The sequence below is a fragment of the Pseudophryne corroboree genome, chromosome 1, assembly GCF_028390025.1.
Source record: "Pseudophryne corroboree isolate aPseCor3 chromosome 1, aPseCor3.hap2, whole genome shotgun sequence".
Taxonomy (NCBI): Eukaryota; Metazoa; Chordata; class Amphibia; order Anura; family Myobatrachidae; genus Pseudophryne; species Pseudophryne corroboree.
In genome coordinates this window covers 888,359,450-888,385,695 of record NC_086444.1, presented here as the reverse complement: position 1 = coordinate 888,385,695, position 26,246 = coordinate 888,359,450, and the positions used below count along the sequence as shown (strand labels likewise).

Below are 26,246 nucleotides of genomic sequence, written 5' to 3'. Positions count from 1 at the left end.
CAAATAATACAAATGGGTAAACACTGTTGTAATACAGTTAGCTGTAGTATAGTATATAGCTAGTCTTACACCAGCAAACAAGCCCCTCTGACACTAATGTGCCATTTAAGTGTAAAATGTGTACGGAACCAATCAGCAACTAACTTTTATCTGTCTAGTGTAAGTTTGACAATGAATGAAAGTGTCTGGTTTCTATGATTTAGTGCAAAAGTAAAATAATAATAATAAAAAAATTCTTAAAACATGAAAACATTTTTTAAGGCTTTACTTAAGTAGCTTGGTCAGCTCAATTAAAAACAAAATGCAGAGAACATTATTACATAAAAAATCCTCTCGTGCCTGTGAGAACCATTGGTACAGAAAAATATTTTGTTCCGTATTTACATCCAATACAACCTTTAAAAATATACAATTGTTCTATTGAACAAAAAAACATTAAAAAAGCATGCCTAAATCAAAACACAACATAATCTCAAATAATTCTGATGTCAAAGATATGGCAACAGAATAACGCATGTAACCAAAACCATGCATCACTGTGGGGGTAACGTCCAATATGGAATATAAAGCTCTGGAATACAGGTAGTCCATTTATTAACTTCTTTTGCCATATCTTTAACATCAACTGTATTGGACTTGTCAGAGTAAACCTTGCATTTTTATAGGAGTCAAAATTGAAAAAGAAGTAAAATAAAACATAAAATCCTGCGTCTCAGGTTGCATCGCAGAAGCGGATGTGTTTGCTTGCTTCCTGTGTTTTGGCAAGCCTTATCTTTTCAGCTTTGGCAACCAACTGTAACAAAACAAACAAATGCAATTAAAATGAATAAAAATATAATCTACCAAGAGAAACTTGATACTCCGTTGTACTATTCACAGTCCTATTTTGTAATAATAATTTTCAGGTTACTCTGTTTTCCAAAGATCAGCAGAACATGCAGCTCCATACCGGATAAATATTGGTAGATTCTTAACAAAACATTGCTCTACCAATACTTCTGCTCTTCTCATTTCTCTAACTTTTTTTACACCACTCTTTACACGGACAGACATCAAAATAAATCCCAGCTGTGTGTAATGTTATATTATTATTACATTTTAACTGGTGGTGGTGGAGTGTGAGAGAAACCATGGATCCAGTGGATGTAGTTAATATACTGGCTGTCAAGATCCAGGAGTTCAGGATTCCGATGGCTGGAGTACCGGTATTCCCACTCAGGTGGTGGGTCCACACCACCACCTGAGGGAGAAAAGAACCCAGCTTGCCACCAGGGCCGTAGATGGCAAGCGCAGTCAGCCCGCAAGAGGACTCGCTGTTGGTATTACAGCTGTCGGGATCCTAACAGCCGGCATATCATACTGAACCCGGCTCCAGCTACTGTAGTTGGAGTAAGTATGTTAGGAAAATTCTCTTAGGTAGTGTGTTTTTAAGAAGCTTTACACACTGCTTGGCCTGAAAGAATATAAGATATATGTGATCTTTCCTACGTATGAGAAATGATTATTCACATGTACAAAAGTAAACTGCTAATTTCTTTCCTAGAACTGAACCAGAGACCCACTATCACATAACAATTGTTCTAGCGTACAGCATAATTGTTTGGGCATCTAAAAATCTTGTCAAAACAATTGTTACAATTCAATTGTGTTTGGGTGCCAAAGCATATCGCGCATGTTGCACCCAAACAGTCTCGGTTTAGTCGCCTAAAATGGTTAAACCCGTCTAAACTCCCTGCTAGAGGGCGTCCAATGGCAGAAATGTAATAGTCTGGACAGCCAAAGTGCTGAGTTTCAACACATTTTTTCTCGCACCTCAGGAGAGTGAGAAAAAAAAATGTGAGCTCCGCGGCCGCTGGGGCCCGAACTGCGTAACATTTGAATTGCTGCCATTGGGCACCCTCTAGTGGCGGCCACGCAAAAAACAATTGAATCGGCACCAAATAGCGGACATAACAAAGTGTAAACAGTATAAAACAGTAGATAGAGAGAAGGCTACAATACTAGCTTATTGTACATAAAAGTCAAGAAAATTACCTTTTCAGTCCCACGTTTCTTTTCACGTGGTCTGTTTAGTTTTGCCTGCCTGTCCACCAAAATTTTCTGCCAGTATCTCTGCTCATTGTCTCCTAAAAGAAGATAGAAGAAAACATTGTTTAGTATTTACTAAAACAACTAGTACGATTTAAAAAAAAAAGACCAGTAGCATGGATGTCTCTCATTGATGCAATCAGATACTGGGCTGGGGGAGGTTTCTTTTTAACAAAGATAATGAGATCTTGGGTTGATTTTGCACAATAGTGTAATGCGGATGGTCGGTGAATGTGTCAGGCCTATGGAACACAACTGGACATCAAACTTAACAACAACAATAATAATAATAATAATAATAATAATAAACGAGACTTTGGAAATTAGCTGCAACATGCAGAGGTGGCAATAAACTATCATTGTTGGTTTAATTCAGCAGTTTTCCAGCACACTGCAATCATTTTGCTGTGCATGGGGCACACGAAATGCACTAAGAGTAGAGAGTAAATTTACTACAATTTCCACAGATTTTTAATAGATTGAAAACTATCAAAACCGATGTCGTGTTTCAGAGGCTAACACACACACACTGACTAACAGACAATTTTTTATATTCATTTTTAAATGCTAGTCAATTATATAGTTCTAATGCCTTTTCATTAGCTTTCAATCTTATGTATTTAATACAGGGGGCATTCAAAGGCTACACCTGCCACACAATTTGTTGACTACTGCTCTTCAACTTAATTATTTGTTGTGGTCTTGTTCAACTTTTAGCTTTCTCATATTATCGCATAATCTTTTACTGTTAAGAAAACACAACATGAATGTCTTTATTTTTACAGAGCAATGAACAGTAAAACATGCACTATTTTATCACTGATGTCGAATAGGATTTGCTGGCTGCACGTACTGCGGGATCACATGAATGTCATGTGATCATCCTGAGTGTGTTCATAACTGAATAATATAGGGAGAGGCGACATATGTAAAATAGCATAACATCCTGCAATCTTGTCTAATTTGCTGTACTTCCTTCACATGCTAATGGCAGAAAATACTTTAATCCAAGCCTGCAGTCTGAAAAGCAATCACCAATGAGAGACCCTGCTGCAGTTCAATAATATTGTTACTAATGTATATACAACTTACACAAGAGGCTTTGAGAAGACTCCACAAAAGGAGTCTCACTACGGTTACAAGTTTACAAGAACAATTTTTGGCATGGTATACACAAAAAGACACGGTGTGTATTTAAGATGATGCCATTGACATTTAATTCAATATAAAAACAAAAAGTAAAAAAATTAAATAAAATGTACAGCATATGCATGCATGGGAAGCGGATAAAATCCCACCAGTCAGGATCCCGGCGGTCACAATACCGACACTGGAATAGCGACAGGGGGTGAAATACCCCTGACACAGACTATTTTCCCTGTGTGAGTGTCCCCGCAAGGGGCTTTGTAGCTCTCACCCTGCTGCAGGTATTCTGGCAGACGGGATCCCGCTGTCGGGGTCCCGTCCACTGGCAAATAGTACGTATTCCGCATGCACACACAAATATATATTACATACATGTACACAATATAATTAAGGCAGTAGAGTAGACTCATCAAGCATGAAAAACTTCTAATTTGTAATAAAAATTGAATAAAAAACAAGAAAAAAAAACTTTCGGTTTTAGCCCTCATGCCAAAAGGAAAATATTTGTGAGAATAACGTAAATGGTGTGAAATATTTCTGGGATTATACTGATAAAAGGGAAAAAATAAGAATTTACTTACCGATAATTCTATTTCTCATAGTCCGTAGTGGATGCTGGGACTTCCGTAAGGACCATGGGGAATAGCGGCTCCGCAGGAGACTGGGCACAAAAAGTAAAAGCTTTAGACTAGCTGGTGTGCACTGGCTCCTCCCCCTATGACCCTCCTCCAAGCCTCAGTTAGGATACTGTGCCCGGACGAGCGTACATAATAAGGAAGGATTTTGAATCCCAGGTAAGACTCATACCAGCCACACCAATCACACTGTACAACCTGTGATCTGAACCCAGTTAACAGTATGATAAACGTAGGAGCCTCTGAAAAGATGGCTCACAACAATAAACAACCCGATTTTTTGTAACAATAACTATATACAAGTATTGCAGACAATCCGCACTTGGGATGGGCGCCCAGCATCCACTACGGACTATGAGAAATAGAATTATCGGTAAGTAAATTTTTATTTTCTCTGACGTCCTAGTGGATGCTGGGACTTCCGTAAGGACCATGGGGATTATACCAAAGCTCCCAAACGGGCGGGAGAGTGCGGATGACTCTGCAGCACCGAATGAGAGAACTCCAGGTCCTCCTCAGCCAGGGTATCGAATAAAATTTTGCAAACGTGTTTGCCCCTGACCAAGTAGCTGCTCGGCAAAGTTGTAAAGCCGAGACCCCTCGGGCAGCCGCCCAAGATGAGCCCACTTTCCTTGTGGAATGGGCTTTAACAGATTTTGGCTGTGGCAGTCCTGCCACAGAATGTGCAAGCTGAATTGTACTACAAATCCAACGAGCAATCGTCTGCTTAGAAGCAGGAGCACCCAGCTTGTTGGGTGCATACAGGATAAACAGCGAGTCAGATTTTCTGACTCCAGCTGTCCTGGAAACATATATTTTTAGGGCCCTGACTACGTCCAACAACTTAGAGTCCTCCAAGTCCCTATTAGCCGCAGGCACCACAATAGGTTGGTTCATGTGAAACGCTGAAACCACCTTAGGGAGAAATTGAGGACGAGTCCTCAATTCTGCCCTGTCTGAATGAAAAATTAGGTAAGGGCTTTTATATGACAAAGCTGCCATTTCTGAGACACGCCTGGCTGACGCCAGAGCTAACAGCAGGACCACCTTCCATGTGAGATATTTTAATTCCACAGTGGTGAGTGGTTCAAACCAATGTGATTTTAGGAACCCTAAAACTACATTGAGATCCCAAGGTGCCACTGGTGGCACAAAAGGAGGTTGTATATGCAGTACCCCCTTGACAAACGTCTGAACTTCAGGCAATGAAGCCAGTTCTTTCTGGAAGAAGATCGACAGGGCCGAAATTTGAACCTTAATGGATCCTAATTTTAGGCCCATAGACAGTCCTGCTTGCAGGAAATGCAGGAAACGACCCAGTTGAAATTCCTCTGTGGGGGCCTTCTTAGCCTCACACCAGGAAACATATTTTCGCCAAATGCGGTGATAATGTTTCGCAGTTACATCCTTCCTGGCTTTGATCAGGGTAGGGATGACTTCATCTGGAATGCCTTTTTCCATCAGGATCCGGCGTTCAACCGCCATGCCGTCAAACGCAGCCGCGGTAAGTCTTGGAACAGACAAGGTCCCTGCTGGAGCAGGTCCTTTCTTAGAGGTAGAGGCCACGGGTCCTCCGTGAGCATCTCTTGCAGTTCCGGGTACCAAGTTCTTCTTGGCCAATCCGGAGCCACGAGTATAGTCTTCACTCCTCTCCTTCTTATGATTCTCAGTACTTTTGGAATGAGAGGCAGATGAGGGAACACATACACCGACTGGTACACCCACGGTGTTACCAGAGCGTCCACCGCTATTGCCTGAGGGTCCCTTGACCTGGCGCAATATCTGTCCAGTTTTTTGTTGAGACGGGACGCCATCATGTCCACCTTTGGTTTTTCCCAACGGTTTACAATCACTTGAAAGACTTCTGGGTGAAGTCCCCACTCCCCCGGGTGGAGGTCGTGTCTGCTGAGGAAGTCTGCTTCCCAGTTGTCCACTCCCGGAATGAACACTACTGACAGTGCCACCACATGATTTTCCGCCCAGCGAAGAATCCTTGCAGCTTCTGCCATTGCCCTCCTGCTTCTTGTGCCGCCCTGTCTGTTGACGTGGGCGACTGCCGTGATGTTGTCCGATTGAATCAATACCGACTGACCCTGAAGCAGAGGCCTTGCTTGACTTAGGGCATTGTAAATGGCCCTTAGTTCCAGGATATTTATGTGAAGAGACGTTTCCATGCTTGACCACAAGCCCTGGAAATTTCTTCCCTGTGTGACTGCTCCCCAGCCTCTCAGGCTGGCATCGGTGGTCACCAGCATCCAATCCTGAATGCCGAATCTGCGGCCCTCTAGAAGATGAGCACTCTGTAACCACCACAGGAGAGACACCCTTGTCCTTGGAGATAGGGTTATCCGCTGATGCATCTGAAGATGCGATCCGGACCATTTGTCCAGCAGATCCCACTGAAAAGTTCTTGCATGGAATCTTCCGAATGGAATCGCTTCGTAAGAAGCCACCATTTTTCCCAGGACTCTCGTGCATTGATGCACTGACACTTGGCCTGGTTTTAGGAGTTTCCTGACTAGCTCGGATAACTCCCTGGCCTTCTCTTCCGGGAGAAACACCTTTTTCAGGACTGTGTCCAGAATCATCCCCAGGAACAGTAGACGTGTTGTTGGAATCAGCTGTGATTTTGGGATATTTAGGATCCACCCGTGCTGACGTAGCACTACCTGAGATAGTGCTACTCCGACCTCTAACTGTTCCCTGGACCTTGCCCTTATCAGGAGATCGTCCAAGTAAGGGATAATTAAGACGCCTTTTCTTCGAAGAAGAATCATCATTTCGGCCATTACCTTGGTAAAGACCCGTGGTGCCGTGGACAATCCAAACGGCAGCGTCTGAAACTGATAATGACAGTTTTGTACCACAAACCTGAGGTACCCTTGGTGAGAAGGGTAGATTGGGACATGGAGATAAGCATCTTTGATGTCCAGAGACACCATATAGTCCCCTTCTTCCAGGTTCGCTATCACTGCTCTGAGTGACTCCATCTTGAATTTGAACCTTTTTATGTAAGTGTTCAAGGATTTTAGATTTAAAATTGGTCTCACCGAGCCGTCCGGCTTCGGTACCACAAACAGCGTGGAATAATACCCCTTTCCCTGTTGTAGGAGGGGTACCTTGATTATCACCTGCTGGGAATACAGCTTGTGAATAGCTTCCACTACCGCCTCCCTGTCGGAGGGAGACGTTGGTAGAGCAGACTTCAGGAACCGGCGAGGGGGAGACGTCTCGAATTCCAATTTGTACCCCTGTGATACTACCTGCAGGATCCAGGGGTCCACTTGCGAGTGAGCCCACTGCACGCTGAAATTCTTGAGACGGCCCCCCACCGTGCCTGAGTCCGCTTGTAAGGCCCCAGCGTCATGCTGAAGACTTGGCAGAAGCGGGGGAGGGCTTCTGCTCCTGGGAAGAGGCTGCCTGGTGCAGTCTTTTTCCCCTTCCTCTGCCCCGGGGCAGAAATGAGTGGCCTTTTGCCCGCTTGCCCTTATGGAAACGAAAGGACTGAGTTTGAAAAGACGGTGTCTTTTTCTGCTGAGAGGTGACCTGGGGTAAAAAGGTGGATTTTCCAGCCGTTGCTGTGGCCACCAGGTCCGATAGACCGACCCCAAATAACTCCTCCCCTTTATACGGCAATACTTCCATATGTCGTTTGGAATCCGCATCACCTGACCACTGTCGCGTCCATAACGCTCTTCTGGCAGAAATGGACATCGCACTCACTCTAGATGCCAGGGTGCAAATATCCCTCTGTGCATCTCGCATATATAGTAATGCATCCTTTAAATGCTCTATAGTTAATAATATACTGTCCCTATCCAGGGTATCAATATTTTCAGTCAGGGAATCCGACCAAGCCACTCCAGTACTGCACATCCAGGCTGAGGCGATTGCTGGTCGCAGTATAACACCAGTATGTGTGTATATACCTTTTAGGATATTTTCCAGCCTTCTATCAGCTGGTTCCTTAAGGGCGGCCGTATCGGGAGACGGTAACGCCACTTGTTTTGATAAGCGTGTGAGCGCCTTATCTACCCTAGGGGGTGTTTCCCAACGTGCCCTAACCTCTGGCGGGAAAGGGTATAGTGCCAATAATTTATTAGAAATCAGCAGTTTTTTATCGGGGGAAAACCACGCTTTATCACACACCTCATTTAATTCATCTGATTCAGGAAAAACTACTGGTAGTTTTTTCACACCCCACATAATACCCTTTTTTGTGGTACTTGTAGTGTCAGAAATATTCAATGCCTCCTTCATTGCCGTGATCATGTAACGTGTGGCCCTACTGGACATTACGTTTGTCTCCTCACCGTCGACACTGGATTCAGTATCCGTGTCTGGGTCGACCATCTGAGGTAATGGGCGTTTTAGCGCCCCCGACGGTGTCTGAGACGCCTGAACAGGCACTAATTGATTTGCCGGCTGTCTCATGACGTCAACAGTTTTTTGCAAAGTGCTGACACTGTCACGTAATTCTTTAAACACGACCATCCAGTCAGGTGTCGACTCCCTAGGGGGTGACATCACTAACACAGGCAATTGCTCTGCTTCCACATCATTTTCCTCCTCATACATGTCGACACAATCGTACCGACACCCAGCACACACACAGGGAATGCTCTGAAAGAGGACAGGACCCCACGAGCCCTTTGGGGAGACAGAGGGAGAGTTTGCCAGCACACACCAGAGCGCTATATATATACAGGGATAACCTTATGTAAGTGTTACTCCCTTTATAGCTGCTGTTTTATATTAGCTGCCAATAGTGCCCCCCCCTCTCTTGTTTTACCCTGATTCTGTAGCAGGACTGCAGGGGAGAGTCTGGGAGCCTTCCTTCCAGCGGAACTGTGAGGGAAAATGGCGCTTGTGTGCTGAGGAGATAGGCTCCGCCCCCTTCACGGCGCCCTTTTCTCCCGCTTTTTTTAGGAAAACTGGCAGGGGTGAAATGCATCCATATAGCCCAGGAGCTATATGTGATGTATTTCTTTAGCCATATAAGGTTTAAAATAAGAATTTACTTACCGATAATTCTATTTCTCGTAGTCCGTAGTGGATGCTGGGGACTCCGTCAGGACCATGGGGAATAGCGGGCTCCGCAGGAGACAGGGCACATCTAAAAAGCTTTTTAGGTCACATGGTGTGTACTGGCTCCTCCCCCCATGACCCTCCTCCAAGCCTCAGTTAGGTACTGTGCCCGGACGAGCGTACACAATAAGGAAGGATCTTGAATCCCGGGTAAGACTCATACCAGCCACACCAATCACACCGTACAACTTGTGATCTGAACCCAGTTAACAGTATGATAACAAAACGAAGTAGCCTCCGAAAAGATGGCTCACAACAATAGTAATAACCCGATTTTTGTAACAATAACTATGTACAAGCATTGCAGACAATCCGCACTTGGGATGGGCGCCCAGCATCCACTACGGACTACGAGAAATAGAATTATCGGTAAGTAAATTCTTATTTTCTCTAACGTCCTAGTGGATGCTGGGGACTCCGTCAGGACCATGGGGATTATACCAAAGCTCCCAAACGGGCGGGAGAGTGCGGATGACTCTGCAGCACCGAATGAGAGAACTCCAGGTCCTCCTTAGCCAGAGTATCAAAATTTGTAAAATTTTACAAACGTGTTCTCCCCTGACCACGTAGCTGCTCGGCAAAGTTGTAATGCCGAGACTCCTCGGGCAGCCGCCCAGGATGAGCCCCACCTTCCTTGTGGAATGGGCATCTACATATTTCGTCTGTGGCAGGCCTGCCACAGAATGTGCAAGCTGAATTGTACTACAAATCCAGCGTGCAATAGACTGCTTAGAAGCATGAGCACCCAGCTTGTTGGGTGTATACAGTATAAACAGCAAGTCAGACTTTCTGACTCCAGCCGTCCTAACTATATATATATATATATATATATATATATATATATATATATATATATATATATATATATTTTTAGGGCCCTGACCACGTCTAGTAACTTGAAGTCCTCCAAGTCCCTAGTAGCCGCAGGCACCACAAGAGGTTGTTTTAGGTGAAAACGCTGACACCCCTTTATGAAGAAACTGGAGACGAGTCCCAGTTCTGTCCTGTTCAAATGGAAAATTTTAATATGGGCTTTTGTAAGACAAAGCCGCCCATTCTGACAATCGCCTGGCCGAGGCCAGGGCTAACAACATGGTCACTTCCCATGTGAGATATTTGTCAACAGCATGGTCACTTTCCATGTGAGATATTTCAAATCCACAGATTTGAGCGGTTCAAACCAATATGATTTTAAGAAATCCCAACACTATGTTGAGATCTCACGGTGCCCCTAGGGGCACAAAAAAGCTGTATATGCAATACATCCTTTACAATCTGGACTTCAGGAACTGAAGTCAATTCTTTCTGGAAGAAAATCTACAGGGCCGAAATTTAAATGTTAATGAACCCCAATTTGAGGTCCAAAACACTCCTGTTTTCAGGAAGTGTAGAAATCGACCTAGTTGAATTTCCGTCGTGGAGCCTTCCTGGCCTCACCCACGCAACATATTTTCACCACATGTGGTGATGACGTTGTGCGGTCACCTCCTTCCTGGCTTTGACCAGGGTAGGTATGACCTCTTATGGAATGCCTTTTCCCCTCAGGATCCGGCATTCAACCGCCATGCCGTCAAACGCAGCCGCGGTAAGTCTTGGAATAGACATGGTACTTGCTGAATCAAGTCCCTTCTTAGCTCCCCAGGCCCTTAGTCCTCTGTGAGCATTTCTTGAAGTTCCGGGTACCAAGTCCCTCTTGGCCAATCCGGAGCCACTAGTATAATTCATACTCCTCTATGTCTTATAATTCTCAATACCCTGGTTATGAGAAACAGAGGAGGGAACACATACACAGACTGGTACACCCACGGTGTTACCAGAACATCCACAGCTATCGCCTGAAGGTCTCATGACCTGGCGGAATACCTGTCCCGTTTTTTGTTCGGGCGGGACGCCATCATGTCCACCTTTGGTCTTTGCCAACGGTCCACAATCATGTTGAAAAACTTCCCTATGAAGTTTCCACTCTCCCGGGTGGAGGTCATGCCTGCTGAGGAAGTCTGCTTCCCAGTCGTCCACTCCCGGAAAGAACACTGCTGACAGTGCTATCACATGATTTTCCGCCTAGCGAAAAATCCTTGCAGTTTTCACTGCCCTCCTGCTTCTTGTGCCACCCTTCTGTTTACGTGGGCGACTGCCGTGATGTTATCCCACTGGATCAATACCGGCTGACCTTGAAGCAGAGGTCTAGCTAAGTTTAGAGCATTATAAATTTGCTCTAAGCTTATTTATGCGGAGAGAATTCTCCAGACTTAATCACACTTCCCTGGAAATTTTTTCCCTGTGTGACTGTTCCCCAGCCTCTCAGGCTGGCCTCCGTGGTCACCGGCATCCAATCCTGAATGCCGAATCTGCGGCCCTCTAGAACAGGCATTCCCAACCACGGTCCTCAAGGCACACCAACAGTGCAGGTTTTAGTGATATCCAGGTTGCAGCACAGATGGTTGAATCAAAATAACTGAGCTACTAATTAAGTCACCTGTGCTGGAGCCTGGATATCACTAAAACCTGCACTGTTGGTGTGCCTTGAGGACCGTGGTTGGGAATGCCTGCTCTAGAAGATGAGCACTCTGTAATCACCACAGGAGAGACACCCTTTTCCTTGGATATAGGGTTATCCGCTGATGCATCTGAGGATGCGATCCGGACCATTTGTCCAGCAGATCCCACTGAAGAGTTCTTGCGGGAAATCTGCCGAATGGAATTGCTTCGTAATAAGCCACCATTTTTACCAGGACTCTTGTGCAATGATGCACTGACACTTTTCCTGGTTTTAGGAGGATCCCGATTAGCTCGGATAACTCCCTGGTTTTCTCCACTGGGAGAAACACGTTTTTCTGGACTGTGTCCAGAATCTTCCCTAGGAACAGTAGACGTGTCGTCGGAAAAAGCTGCGATTTTGGAATATTTAGAATCCACTCGTGCTGTCGTAGAACTACTTAAGATAGTGCTACTCCGACCTCCAACTGTTCTCTGGACCTTGCCCTTATCAGGAAAGCGTCCATGTTTCTTTTAAGAAAAATCATCATTCCGGCCATTACCTTGGTAAAGACCCGGGGCGCCGTGGACAATCCAAACGGCAGCGTCTGAACGGATAGTGACAGTTCTGTACCAGGAACCTGAAGTACCCTTGGTGAGAAGGGCAAATTCGGACCTGTAGGTAAACGTCCCTGATATCCAGTGACATCATATCGTCCCCTTCTTCCTGGTTCGCTATCACTGCTCCGAGTGACTCCATCTTGATTTGAACGCTTGTATGTAAGTGTTCAAATATTTCAGATCTCACCGAGCCGGTTGGCTTCAGTACCACAATATAGTGTGGAATACTACCCCCTTCCTTGTTGTAAGAAGGGTACTTTGATTATCACCTGCTGGGAATACAGCCTGTGAATTGTGTGAGGGGGAGACGTCTCGAATTTCCAATGTACACCTGGGATATTACATGTAGGATCCCGGAGTTCCCTTGCGAGTGTTGCTGAAACTCTTGAGATGACCCCCTACCGCACCTGAGTCCGCTTGTACGGCCCCAGCGTTATGCTGCGGACTTGGCAGAAGCCGTGAGGAGCTTCTGTTCCTGGGAATGAGCTGCTTGCTGCAGTCTTCTTCCCTTTCCTCTCCCCCTGGGCAGATATGACTGGCCTTCGCCCGCCTGCCCGTATGGGGACGAAAGGACTGAGACTGAAAAGACTGTGTCCTTTTCTGCCAATATGTGACTCGGGGTAACAAAAGGTGGATTTTTCAGCTGTTGCCATGGCCACCAGGTCCAATGGACCGCCCCTTTATACGGCAATACTTCCATATGCCGTCTGGAATCTGCCTCACCTGACCACTGTCGTGTCTTCGTCTGGCAGATATGTACATCACATTTACTCTTGATGCCAGAATGCAAATATGCCTCTGCGCATCACACATATATAGAAATGCATCCTTAAAATGCTCTATAGACAATAAAATCCTGTCCCTGTCAAGGGTATCAAAATTTTCAGTCAGGCAATCCGACCAAGCCCCCTCAGCGCTGCACATCCAGGCTGAGGCGATTGCTGGTCGTAGTATAACACCAGTATGTGTGTATATACTGTTATGATATTTTCCAGCTTCCTATCAGCTGGCTCCTTGAGGGCGGCCGTATCTGGAAACGGTAACGCCATGTTTTTTATAAGCGTGTGAGCGCCTTGTCCACCCTAAGGTGTGTTTTCCAACTCGCCCTTACTACTGGCGGGAAAAAGGGTATACCGCCCATAACTTTCTGTCGGAGGAACCCCACGTATCATCACACACTTCATTTAATTTATCTGATTCAGGCAAAACTACAAGTAGTTTATTCCCACCCTACAAAATACCCTTATTTGTGGTACTTGTGGTATCAGAAATACGTAACACCTCCTTCATTGCCCTTAACATGTAACTTGGGGCCCTAAAGGAAAAATACGTTTGTTTCTTCACCGTCGACACTGGGGTCAGTGTCCGTGTCAGTGTCTGTCGACCGACTGAGGTAAATGGGCGCTTTTACAAGCCCCTGACGGTGTCTGAGACGCCTGGACCGATACTAATTTGTCCGCCGGCTGTCTCATGTCGTCAACCGGCTTGCAGCGTGTTGACATTATCACGTAATTCCATAAGTAAGCCATCCATTCTGGTGTCGACTCCCTAGAGAGTGACATCACCATTACAGGCAATTTTCTCCGTCTCCTCACCAACATTTTCCTCATACATGTCGACACACACGTACCGACCTACAGCACACACATACAGGGAATGCTCTGATAGAGGACAGGACCCACTAGCCCTTTGGGGAGACAGAGGGAGAGTTTGCCAGCACACACCAAAAGCGCCATAATGTATATAACAACCCTAGAAGGTGTTGTTTCTATATATGGGCTCTTAATATATAATTATATCGCCAATTTATGCCCCCCTTCTCTTTAACCCTGTTTCTGTAGTGCAGGGGAGAGTGGGAGCCTTCCTCACCAGCGGAGCTGGTCAGGAAAATGGCGCTGAGTGCTGAGGAGAATAAGCTCCGCCCCTTTCACGGCGGGCTTTTCTCCCGGTTATTAGGAAAACTGGCCTGGGTTAAATACATACATATAGCCTTAATGGCTATATGTGATGTATTTATTTGCCAAATAGGTATTTATATTGCTGCCCAGGGCGCCCCCAGCAGCGCCCTGCACCCTCCGTGACCGTGTCAGTGAGCCGTGTAGCAACAATGGCGCACAGCTGCAGTGCTGTGCGCTACCTCTCTGAAGACTGTGAAGTCTTCTGCCGCCTGTTTCCGGACCTCCGTTCCGCCGTCTTTCTTCAGCGTCTGTAAGGGGGATCGGCGGCGCGGCTCCGGGACGAACCCCAGGCTGACCTGTGTTCCGACTCCCTCTGGAGCTCAGTGTCCAGTAGCCTAAAACTTCAATCCTCCTGCACGCAGGTGAGTTGCAAGTCTCTCCCCTAAGTCCCTCGTTGCAGTGATCCTGTCGCCAGCAGGAATCACTGATTAGAAACCTAAAAAAAACTTTACTAAACAGCTCCTTAAGAGAGCCATCCAGTTTGCACCCTTCTCGGACGGGCACAAAAACCTAACTGAGGCTTGGAGGAGGGTCATGGGGGGAGGAGCCAGTACACACCATGTGACCTAAAAAGCTTTTTAGATGTGCCCTGTCTCCTGCGGAGCCCGCTATTCCCCATGGTCCTGACGGAGTCCCCAGCATCCACTAGGACGTTAGAGAAACATGTTTTATTGCGTCTCAGGGCGCTCCCCCCCAGCGCCCTGCACCCTCAGTGACCGGAGTGTGAAGTGTGCTGAGAGCAATGGCGCACAGCTGCAGTGCTGTGCGCTACCTTATCTGAAGACAGGAACGTCTTCTGCCGCCGATTTCTCCGGACCTCTTCGCTCTTCTGGCTCTGTAAGGGGGCCGGCGGCGCGGCTCCGGGACCCATCCAGGCTGAACCTGTGATCGTCCCTCTGGAGCTAATGTCCAGTAGCCAAGAAGCCCAATCCACTCTGCACGCAGGTGAGTTCGCTTCTTCTCCCCTTAGTCCCACGATGCAGTGAGCCTGTTGCCAGCAGGACTCACTGAAAATAAAAAACCTATTTAAACTTTTACTTCTAAGCAGCTCAGGAGAGCCACCTAGCATGCACCCTTCTCGTTCGGGCACAAAAATCTAACTGAGGCTTGGAGGAGGGTCATAGGGGGAGGAGCCAGTGCACACCAGCTAGTCTAAAGCTTTTACTTTTTGTGCCCAGTCTCCTGCGGAGCCGCTATTCCCCATGGTCCTTACGGAAGTCCCAGCATCCACTAGGACGTCAGAGAAATAAAATGTAGACTAATTACAGGTGCAAATAAAAAATAAACAAACATGTTACAATGCTACAAATGCAATGTAAAATTGAGATCAGAACACATAAAAAAAGTACAAGATACGGCACCTACTCTAGGTCATTAATGAGTTAAATGCAAAGAGAGGCTGAATTTGTGCATGCTTACAAAAGCTTGATTTGAACTACCACAGTGTCAACAAAGTAATCACAATAGTCTATTGTTTGGACACATTGGTAGAAGGCAACACATGTTGCTACCTTTTATCACTGTTTGTCAGATAGCTGATGCTGCTTAACAAAGCACTTACCAGAAAGGATGAGAAGCTTCCAGTTGTGCTTGCTCTGCAGATCTGAGTGTGCTTTCAGGACAGTCTGAGCATCCTCAGGAGACTTAAAACGGACATGACACTCTGTGTCTCCCTCTAGCATATCTACATAGACCACTTCAGACACTCCAGACAACGCATCCTAGAAAGAATGGGAAACACATTTCTAATCTTTAGAAACTTGTATTCTCGACATTGCAACAAGAAGCATCTAACCCCCACTTCTATTAATCAGTACACAATTACTTTTTATGACCCATTATGCTATCATTGCAGATCACCATTACAATTAGCCTGTGAGCATATTTGATATCCATCAGTTTGTCCCAGCCACCAATAACTGGCGGCTTTGACAATGGATTGGAAGTGACACCGACTGATAGAAAACGGGGTATATTTACTATCAATGGAATCCTTTACACCAACATACTATTGGGCTGCAAATAGGTTCCACTACTAACCATTAAGAGGAAAAGGTAACAATGTCTATTTTTTGGCATGTGGTGCACAGTCTTACAACACAAAGTACTGCAATTTTGCTATGTGTTGGTTTGACCTTACAGTATTTCATAATGACCACAAAAGTAACAAAACAATAGCAATCACTACCCACATAGGTATAAGAATACTGTATATAACATTTATTTGTAACCTATTAATGTCCTGACAATAGTATAAAAGAGAGAACGCCCTTTAGCGCATACTGGGCCTAATTCTGAGTTGATCGCAGCAGCATTTTTGTTAGCAGATGGGCAAAACCATGTGCACTGAAGGGGGGCAGATATAACATGTGCAGAGAGAGTTAGATTTGGGTGGGGTGTATTCAAACTGAAATCTAAATTGCAGTGTAAAAATAAAGTAGCCAGTATTTACCCTGCACAGAAACAAAAGAACCCACCCAAATCTAACTCTCTCTGCAAATGTTATATCTGCCCCCCCCTGCAGTGCACATGGTTTTGCCCAATTGCTAACAAACTTGCTACTGCGATCAACTCAGAATTACCCCCATTGTTTGATCATCTGCTATCTAACCTTTGCTATCTCTATTTGCTAACACGGTTTAATTTAAAGTGATCTATACATAGTAAGGGGTTATGAGGTCAACTTCTGTCATCATTGGTCGCCCCTTGCGGCCAGAAGATAAGTATGTGGCTAAATTGGACATTAATCCAGTTGCTAGCATTGAGTAACAGTACTGGTCCGTGTATGACCATCTTTAAATCTTTGTGGCCTTATTATGTAAGCCAGTGGTTCTCAAACCCAGTCCTCAGGACCCCACACAGTTCACGTTTTCCAGGTCACCCGGCAGGTGCACTGTGCATCGCCAACTGTCACATTTTAAAAATCCACAGGTAACCTGGAAAACATGAACTGTGTGGGGTCCCGAGGACCGAGTTTGTGATGTAAGCTATGTGTCACTGCCATTATGCGAGGACAGCCCACTCACAGCTACTGTAATATGTATGGAACAAAACATAAAATGAAGTGTTACCTTTACAAGTTTGCGATTTGGCAGTGGATCTAAACTGGTGATCTTCACAATGACTCCACTAACGAACTGAGGTCCAAGTGTTTCTACTAGAAGACAAATAACATGAAAACAATTGTGACATAACGAAAAATAATTATATCTATATTCATTCATCTATATTTTTTATGTTTCCTATAAAATTTAAAAATCAGAGACTAGCCATGTATGGATTATAATTTTTTCCCCCTGTGGCATAAGTAAAATGTTCTAAATATGGGATTACAGGCTATAACTCTTAAACAGTTGCAAAATGTTAAAACCTTTGAATGGGCGTATTCCGTAAGGATTCTGCATAGAACTACACTATTTCTTTTTTATTATAGAATTAAGTCACTTTATCAGATCCTGTTATGTGTAATGTCCACTGATCTGTGTATTAGATTGGACCTAGCCACTTCTATACCCCTAATAACAATAAAAGACCCTTTTAAATGACAGGATTACACTCTGCATACATCTTTGTCAAGACTTTGGCAAATTCAACTCACAATCACTGCAACAAATGTGATGGACATAGGGATTTAGGGTGGGATGTACTTAAGGGAAAATGCGTGAAAACCCCAGAAAACTTCAGTTTTTGGACTTTGGCCGCATTTCCCATATGTACCAAGCTCTGGAATGCAATGCATTCCAGGGATTGGATGCAGTAGGTAACACCAGCTTCTTTACGCATTTTCCCCAGCACCCCCCATGGCTACCGCATCTCTTTTGAGCATGTGCAGAGGGATCCCTGCGTCCGAATTCTGGGAGCCCCAACATCACAAAGGACAGCCCTTATCGTGGGAGCTGTCCTTTGCGATACTAATCGCATTAGTATGAATGCGGTAAGTGGCCGGATGTACTGCATTACGATATCGATGCTTAGTACATGCATCCCTTTGTCACTTACCCCGATTGATGGCAAAGTCCTCAGGGAAACCAGTGCATGTTTTCCACATCTCCTTGCCAAGCAGGAATTTAGTAATTACTGAGTCTCATTTTAAAAGATCCACAGGTGGTACTAATCACTTGAGATTCTGGGAGGAGAACTAGAAACATGCAATGTTATTGTGCCCTGAGAACTGGAGTTAGGAAAAAATGTCAAAAACAATTGTTTTAGAGTTCACTGATGGCCCAGTCTGTCAACTAGGTTGAAAATGACCAAACCAGGATACCATACCTGTACTTGTGTGGACAGCTTGACAGCAGTGATGTGTTGCCCAGAACAGGGAAGTTTGTCAATGCGCATACTGGCAAAGCATGATACCCTTGTATTTAAGACCCTGGCACTCATGTTTATGAAAAGCATAGGATTGTCATCATTTAAATAGTTTGTAAATATGTTAGAAGCAATCAGAACAGCCGAGAAACCACAAATTACTGAAAATACTGCAACTTCAAATTAAAATTTGTATGTACGAGTTCTGCACAGTACACGTGACTATCAGGACAATGTTAACACTGGCAAAAGCCATTATATTCTGAATTAGTTTTAGACAGGTACAATTCTGAAAAAAAGATATAATGTGTACTGTATAGTGGATATGAGACTGCGGGGGTAAACACTGGTGTATTGTGTACGGTTTTGCAGCACTGTGTATGCTAAGCATACCACAAGCATACTAGGCGTAACCACTTCCTTACAAATACTTCTTTCCCTACACAGCAAATCAAGCTACTTAGTCCTTCAGATGCATGTTCAAAAAAAAACAACAAACAACTGTACAGACCTTAGAAGTTAGCATTTTGTGGCCCTCTTAAATACTGTCTATGTTCTATTGAAAACTAGCTCCTATATTAGTACAACACTGCACAGAAAGCATGCTAAACACAAAGGGCGGTATTCAATTCCTTCCACCCACTTTCACACCCATTCTGTTTCTGTTGACGGGTGTGGCATCATAATTTCAGCTCGATACCCCTGGGGTAGCGAGACGCTTAACCCTTTACGTACCTAAACCTGATTACTATGGGCGCGATAACGTGAATCACTTTAAAAAGGAGATCGGCTGTGATATATCATTTGAATACCGCCCAAAGTCTTTTATATAACCGGGTTATCTACTGTGTATCAGACCAACCGAAGAAGCCCTTTGTGCATAGTGACATGACAACCAAAAAACAATGTTGTCAGTAACTGTTGTGCATTTAACATTTGAATGTCAACCTTTACAGAGTTTCTCCAGCTAAAAAATATAAAATGTATATGTATCTGCTAGTACAGGAATATGTAGAGACTTTACATGCTGCACATCTACTTGCTCACAGTATGGGGAGAAACCTGTGTTTTCCTGCCTAAAAAAAACTATAACATGTGTGTTATCAAATGATAAAGTTACACTCTTTTTACTATAAAGTTATGCGATCACTATGGGAAAGGGAGAAAGGCTTTATTTACATTACTGGAGTACCCTCAGTCCATTTTTATTTCAGTTTTAGAGGCCGATCCAATAAGGTGCGAGTTGGATTTTGTGAGCCGTTCTCACTGCAAACTAACACCATGAATTTACATTTGCAATCCAATTCCAAACTGGCATTGCTTTTTCAAAGGAAATTCATGATTTTTGGGCACACCCCTGAGCAGGTGAAGAGTGTGAAAATTTTTATGTAAAAATTTAAGGACAGTGCAGAACCTCTGCTGCACCCCTCCCAATGAATAATTACACACTTTGAGAGGCTTAAATAGCAGAACTTGTCCGATGACGTCAGTTTGCAGGTGATTTTCTTAAAAAAATAAAAATAAAAAAAAGTACAATAATGTGTTAAATATGTGGGAAAGTCACACTCAACTTCACCGCGGATACAGTGAATTGGCATTTCTAACTGGATCTTGCATTCCTCGGGTGCGCGCATTGCCACAATATATGAGGGTTTCATGATGCAAACTCGCACCTAATTGGACTGACCATGTTGTATTGAGCTCAAAGGACATGAAGCAGCAAATCCATCAACTAAAGTGTGTGCAGCTCTATATAAGACTACCAGCGTTAGAGGTGGAAATTGTTCAGCTTCACATAACTACAGTATTACCGTCTTTCATGTTTTTAGGTTCTGCTTCCACTTCTCCTGTAGTTGACTGATTTCTGCTACTTATTGCCTTTTTGAGGGAGGCCATGCTGGCTCGCTGCAGTGCCAAATATTCAGCCTTCAGAACCATCCATTCTTTCCTGCAGAGAAAGTGACAGAACATTCATCTACGGCAGTACTGTTAGAGTACTTGAATGAAATGGGACGCATATGTTCACATTATGTGCATGTGGGTTGAATTCATTGCAAAAAATAAGATTTTACTCACCGGTAAATCTATTTCTCGTAGTCCGTAGTGGATGCTGGGAACTCCGAAAGGACCATGGGGAATAGCGGCTCCGCAGGAGTCTGGGCACAACTAAAAGAAAGCTTTTAGACTACCTGGTGTGCACTGGCTCCTCCCACTATGACCCTCCTCCAAGCCTCAGTTAGGATACTGTGCCCGGAAGAGCAGACACAATAAGGAAGGATTTTTGAATCCCGGGTAAGACTCATACCAGCCACACCAATCACACCGTATAACACGTGATACCATATCCAGTTAACAGGATGAAACCTAACTGAGCCTCTCAGCAGATGGCTCATAACAATAACCCGTTAGTGAACAATAACTATGTACAATTATTGCAGACAATCCGCACTTGGGACGGGCGCCCAGCATCCACTACGGACTACGAGAAATAGATTTACCGGTGAGTAAAATCTTATTTTCTCTAACGTCCTAGTGGATGCTGGGAACTCCGAAAGGACCATGGGGATTATACCAAAGCTCCCAAATGGGCAGGAGAGTGCGGATGACTCTGCAGCACCGAATGAGAGAACTCAAGGTCCTCCTCAGCCAGGGTATCAAATTTGTAGAATTTAGCAAACGTGTTTGCCCCTGACCAAGTAGCAGCTCGGCAAAGTTGTAAAGCCGAGACCCATCGGGCAGCCGCCCAAGATGAGCCCACCTTCCTTGTAGAATGGGCTTTAACTGATTTAGGACGCGGCAGTCCAACCGCAGAATGCGCCAGCTGAATTGTGCTACAAATCCAGCGAGCAATAGTCTGCTTAGAAACAGGAGCACCCAGTTTGTTGGGTGCATACAGGATAAATAGCGAGTCAGTTTTCCTGACTCCAGCCGTCCTGGAAACATACATTTTCAAGGCCCTGACTACGTCCAGCAACTTGGAATCCTCCAAGTCGCTAGTAGCCGCAGGCACTACAATAGGTTGGTTCAAGTGAAAAGCTGATACCACCTTAGGGAGAAACTGGGGACGAGTCCTCAATTCTGCCCTATCCATATGGAAAATCAGATAAGGGCTTTTAAATGACAAAGCCGCCAATTCTGATACACGCCTGGCCGAAGCCAAGGCCAACAACATGACCACTTTCCACGTGAGATATTTTAGATCCACGGTCTTTAGTGGCTCAAACCAATGTGATTTTAGGAAATTCAACACCACGTTGAGATCCCAGGGTGCCACTGGAGGCACAAAAGGGGGCTGAATATGCAGCATTCCTTTTACAAATGTCTGAACTTCAGGTAGTGAAGCTAGTTCTTTTTGGAAGAAAATCGACAGAGCCGATATCTGCACCTTAATGGAGCCTAACTTTAGGCCCATACACACTCCTGCCTGTAGGAAGTGCAGAAATCGACCCAGCTGAAACTCCTCTGTTGGGGCCTTATTGGCCTCACACCAAGCAACATATTTCCGCCATATGCGGTGATAATGTTTTACAGTTACATCTTTCCTGGCTTTAATCAGCGTAGGAATGACATCCTCCGGAATGCCCTTTTCCTTTAGGATCCGGCGTTCAACCGCCATGCCGTCAAACGCAGCCGCGGTAAGTCTTGGAACAGACAGGGCCCCTGCTGCAGCAGGTCCCGTCTGAGCGGCAGAGGCCATGGGTCCTCTGAGATCATCTCTTGAAGTTCCGGGTACCACGCTCTTCTTGGCCAATCCGGAACCACGAGTATTGTCCTTACTCCTCGTTTTCTTATTATTCTCAGTACCTTTGGTATGAGAGGCAGAGGAGGGAACACATAAACCGACTGGTACACCCACGGTGTCACTAGAGCGTCCACCGCTATCGCCTGAGGGTCCCTTGACCTGGCGCAATATCTCTCTAGTTTTTTGTTTAGGCGGGACGCCATCATGTCCACCTGTGGCCGTTCCCAACGATTTACAATCAGTGTGAAGACTTCTGGATGAAGTCCCCACTCTCCCGGGTGGAGGTCGTGTCTGCTGAGGAAGTCTGCTTCCCAGTTGTCCACTCCCGGAATGAACACTGCTGACAGTGCTAACACGTGATTTTCCGCCCATCGGAGAATCCTTCTGGCTTCTGCCATTGCCGTCCTGCTTCTCGTGCCGCCCTGTCGGTTTACATGGGCGACCGCCGTGATGTTGTCTGACTGGATCAGTACCGGCTGGTTTTGAAGCAGGGTTTTTGCCTGACTTAGGGCATTGTAAATGGCCCTCAGTTCCAGAATATTTATGTGCAGGGAAGTCTCCTGACTTGACCATAGTCCTTGGAAGTTTCTTCCCTGTGTGACTGCCCACCAGCCTCGAAGGCTGGCATCCGTGGTCACCAGGACCCAGTCCTGTATGCCGAATCTGCGGCCCTCTAGAAGATGAGCACTCTGCAGCCACCACAGCAGAGACACCCTGGTTCTTGGAGACAGGGTTATCAGCCGATGCATCTGAAGATGCGATCCGGACCATTGGTCCAACAGGTCCCACTGAAAGATTCTGGCATGGAACCTGCCGAAAGGAATTGCTTCGTAAGAAGCCACCATCTTTCCCAGGACTCGCGTGCAGTGATGCACCGACCCCTGTTTTGGCTTCAGGAGGTTTCTGACTAGAGATGACAGATCCTTGGCTTTCTCCTCCGGGAGAAACACCTTTTTCTGGACTGTGTCCAGAATCATTCCCAGGAACAGTAGACATGTCGTCGGAACCAGCTGTGGCTTTGGAATATTCAGAATCCAACCGTGCTGGTGTAGCACCTCCTGAGATAGTGCTACTCCTACCAACAACTGCTCCCTGGATCTCGCCTTTATTAGGAGATCGTCCAAGTATGGGATAATTAAAACTCCCTTTTTTCGAAGGAGTATCATCATTTCCGCCATTACCTTGGTAAACACCCTCGGTGCCGTGGACAGACCAAACGGCAGCGTCTGGAATTGGTAATGGCAATTCTGTACCGCAAATCTGAGGTACTCCTGGTGAGAATGATAAATGGGGACATGCAGGTAAGCATCCTTGATGTCCAGGGATACCATGTAATCCCCCTCGTCTAGACTTGCAATAACCGCCCTGAGCGATTCCATCTTGAACTTGAATTTTTTTATGTATGTGTTCAAGGATTTCAAATTTAAAATGGGTCTCACCGAACCGTCCGGTTTCGGTACCACAAACAGTGTGGAATAGTAACCCCGTCCTTGTTGAAGTAGGGGCACCTTGACTATCACCTGCTGGGAATAAAGCTTGTGAATTGCCTCTAGTACAGCCTCCCTGTCCGAGGGAGTTGTTGGCAAGGCAGATTTGAGGAAACGGCGGGGGGGAGACGCCTCGAATTCCAGCTTGTACCCCTGAGACACTACTTGAAAGATCCAGGGATCCACCTGTGAGCGAGCCCACTGATCGCTGAAATTTTTGAAGCGGCCCCCCACCGTACCTGGCTCCACCTGTGGAGCCCCACCGTCATGCGGCGGACTTGGAAGAAGCGGGGGAGGACTTTTGCTCCTGGGAACCAGCTGTTTGTTGAAGCCTTTTTCCCCTACCTCTGCCTCTGGACAGAAAGGACCCGCCTTTTCCTCGCCTGTTTTTCTGGGTCCGAAAGGACTGTACCTGATAAAACGGCGCTTTTTTAGGCTGTGAGGGAACATGGGGTAAAAATGCTGACTTCCCAGCTGTTGCTGTGGAAACGAGGTCCGAGAGACCATCCCCGAATAACTCCTCACCCTTATAAGGCAAAACTTCCATGTGCCTTTTGGAATCTGCATCCCCTGTCCACTGCCGAGTCCATAAGCCTCTCCTAGCAGAAATGGACAATGCACTTATTTTAGATGCCAGCCGGCAGATCTCCCTCTGTGCATCTCTCATGTATAAGACTGAGTCTTTTATATGCTCTATGGTTAGCAGAATAGTGTCCCTGTCTAGGGTGTCAATATTTTCCGACAGGGAATCTGACCATGCAGCGGCAGCACTGCACATCCATGCTGACGCAATAGCTGGTCTAAGTATAATGCCTGTGTGTGTATATATAGACTTCAGGATCGCCTCCTGCTTTCTATCCGCAGGCTCCTTCAGGGCGGCCGTATCCGGAGACGGAAGTGCCACCTTTTTAGACAAACGTGTGAGCGCTTTATCCACCCTAGGAGGTGTTTCCCAACGTGCCCTATCCTCTGGCGGGAAAGGGAACGCCATTAGTAATTTTTTTGAGATTATCAATCTTTTATCAGGGAAAGCCCACGCTTCTTCACACACTTCATTTAATTCTTCAGATGGGGGAAAAACTACGGGTAGTTTTTTCTCCCCAAACATAATACCCTTTTTAGTGGTACCTGGGTTTATATCTGAAATGTGTAACACCTCTTTCATTGCCTCAATCATGCAACGAATAGCCTTAGTGGACATTAGATTAGACTCATCGTCGTCGACACTGGTATCAGTATCCGTGTCGACATCTGCGTCTGCCATCTGAGGTAGCGGGCGTTTTAGAGCCCCTGATGGCCTTTGAGACACCTGGACAGGCACGAGCTGAGAAGCTGGCTGTCCCGCATTTGGCATGTCGTCAAATTTTTTGTGTAAGGAGTCGACACTTGCACGTAATTCCTTCCATAAAACCATCCACTCAGGTGTCTGCCCCGCAGGGGGTGACATCACTTCTATAGGCATCTGCTCTGCCTCCACATAATTTTCCTCCTCAAACATGTCGACACAGCCGTACTGACACACCGCACACACACCGGGAATGCTCTAACAGAGGACAGGACCCCACAGAAGCCCTTTGGGGAGACAGAGAGAGAGTATGCCAGCACACACCAGAGCGCTATATAATGCAGGGACTAACTGAATTATGTCCCCTATAGCTGCTATAATATTTACTGCGCCTAAATGTAGTGCCCCCCCTCTCTTTTTTACCCTTTTCTGTAGTGTAGACTGCAGGGGAGAGCCAGGGAGCTTCCTTCCAGCGGAACTGTGAGGGAAAAATGGCGCCAGTGTGCTGAGAGAGATAGCTCCGCCCCTTTTTTGCGGACTATTCTCCCGCTTTTTTAAGGATTCTGGCAGGGGTAATTATCACATATATAGCCTCTGGGGCTATATATTGTGATTGTTTTGCCAGCCAAGGTGTTTTTATTGCTGCTCAGGGCGCCCCCCCCCAGCGCCCTGCACCCTCAGTGACCGGAGTGTGAAGTGTGTATGAGAAGCAATGGCGCACAGCTGCAGTGCTGTGCGCTACCTTGGTAAAGACATTAGTCTTCATGCCGCCGATTTTCCGGACTTCTTCTTGCTTCTGGCTCTGTAAGGGGGACGGCGGCGCGGCTCCGGGACCGAACACCAAGGCCAGTTCCATGCGGTCGGTCCCTCTGGAGCTAATGGTGTCCAGTAGCCTAAGAAGCCCAAGCTAGCTGCAAGCAGGTAGGTTCGCTTCTTCTCCCCTTAGTCCCTCGTTGCAGTGAGCCTGTTGCCAGCAGGTCTCACTGTAAAATAAAAAACCTAAAATATACTTTCTTTCTAAGAGCTCAGGAGAGCCCCTAGTGTGCATCCAGCTCGGCCGGGCACAAAAATCTAACTGAGGCTTGGAGGAGGGTCATAGTGGGAGGAGCCAGTGCACACCAGGTAGTCTAAAAGCTTTCTTTTAGTTGTGCCCAGACTCCTGCGGAGCCGCTATTCCCCATGGTCCTTTCGGAGTTCCCAGCATCCACTAGGACGTTAGAGAAATTATGTTAGAGGATAAAAGAAGGCGTGGTCACATAAATTGCTAATAATCTAGTACAGCTATAACCACAGAAGCCATCCAGCTGGACAACTCTTCTCTCTGACACACAGACCACTGGAGACCATCAATACTTGGTAAAGCTGAAGAAACATTCGCCTTTGTAATTTCACCACCGAGAGCAGTGATCCTCT

General features: G+C 45.8%; 1 protein-coding gene across 4 annotated transcripts in view; it reads right to left on the bottom strand.

The window, feature by feature from the left end:
- Positions 1–248: 248 nt before the first annotated feature.
- LARP7 (La ribonucleoprotein 7, transcriptional regulator) overlaps positions 249–26,246 on the bottom strand; it is a 150,462-nt gene continuing 124,464 nt past the window's right edge. For 3 of the 4 annotated variants that reach the window (XM_063920150.1, XM_063920148.1, XM_063920149.1), the window contains exons 9-13: positions 20,131–20,267; positions 17,083–17,168; positions 15,573–15,732; positions 2,035–2,126; positions 249–793 (exon numbers count right to left, since the gene is read on the bottom strand). In XM_063920150.1, the coding sequence (XP_063776220.1) occupies positions 713–793; positions 2,035–2,126; positions 15,573–15,732; positions 17,083–17,168; positions 20,131–20,267 (556 nt within the window). In that variant the 3' untranslated portion in view covers positions 249–712. The remainder of the gene's footprint in view (positions 794–2,034; positions 2,127–15,572; positions 15,733–17,082; positions 17,169–20,130; positions 20,268–26,246) is intronic. The other variant, XM_063920151.1, reaches the window with a different exon arrangement.